General features: G+C 53.0%; 1 protein-coding gene across 1 annotated transcript in view; it reads left to right on the forward strand.

Moving 5' to 3' along the window:
- The first annotated feature begins 251 nt into the window (after nucleotides 1–251).
- GTF2F1 (general transcription factor IIF subunit 1) overlaps nucleotides 252–379 on the forward strand; it is a 4,572-nt gene continuing 4,444 nt past the window's right edge. Inside the window, exon 1 of the mRNA XM_017729479.1 lies at nucleotides 252–370. Coding sequence (XP_017584968.1) covers nucleotides 252–370 — 119 coding nt within the window. The remainder of the gene's footprint in view (nucleotides 371–379) is intronic.

Genomic DNA, 379 nt, shown 5'->3' on the forward strand with positions numbered 1-379 from the left:
CGAAGGCTCAAAGTTTTTACTTTTTACCGCTTGTTTTTAACTTCACAAATAAACGGAACAAAAACCACTCTGGATTTGAGATGAAATGCGGACGAATTGGGGAAAAGGGGGAAAAGCCCAATTTTGCGGGGAATTGGAGGGGATTTGGAGGTAAAATTGGGGTCTTGGGGTGAAACATGGGGGGCTGGGGTGAGAAATGTGGTTTGGGGATGAAAATTGCAGGTTTTGGGGTGCAAAATGGTGGTTGCGGGATGAAAAGACGAGGTTTGGGGTGCAAACTGCGGCCTTTCGGGTGGAACCGGGGCGGTTTTGGGCCCGGACCGCCGCGGTCGCCACGGCGACGCATCGGCCTGACCGAGCGATGCTTCTGGTCGCGTGG

The sequence above is a fragment of the Corvus brachyrhynchos genome, unplaced genomic scaffold (assembly GCF_000691975.1).
Source record: "Corvus brachyrhynchos isolate BGI_N302 unplaced genomic scaffold, ASM69197v1 scaffold721, whole genome shotgun sequence".
Lineage (NCBI taxonomy): Eukaryota > Metazoa > Chordata > Aves > Passeriformes > Corvidae > Corvus > Corvus brachyrhynchos.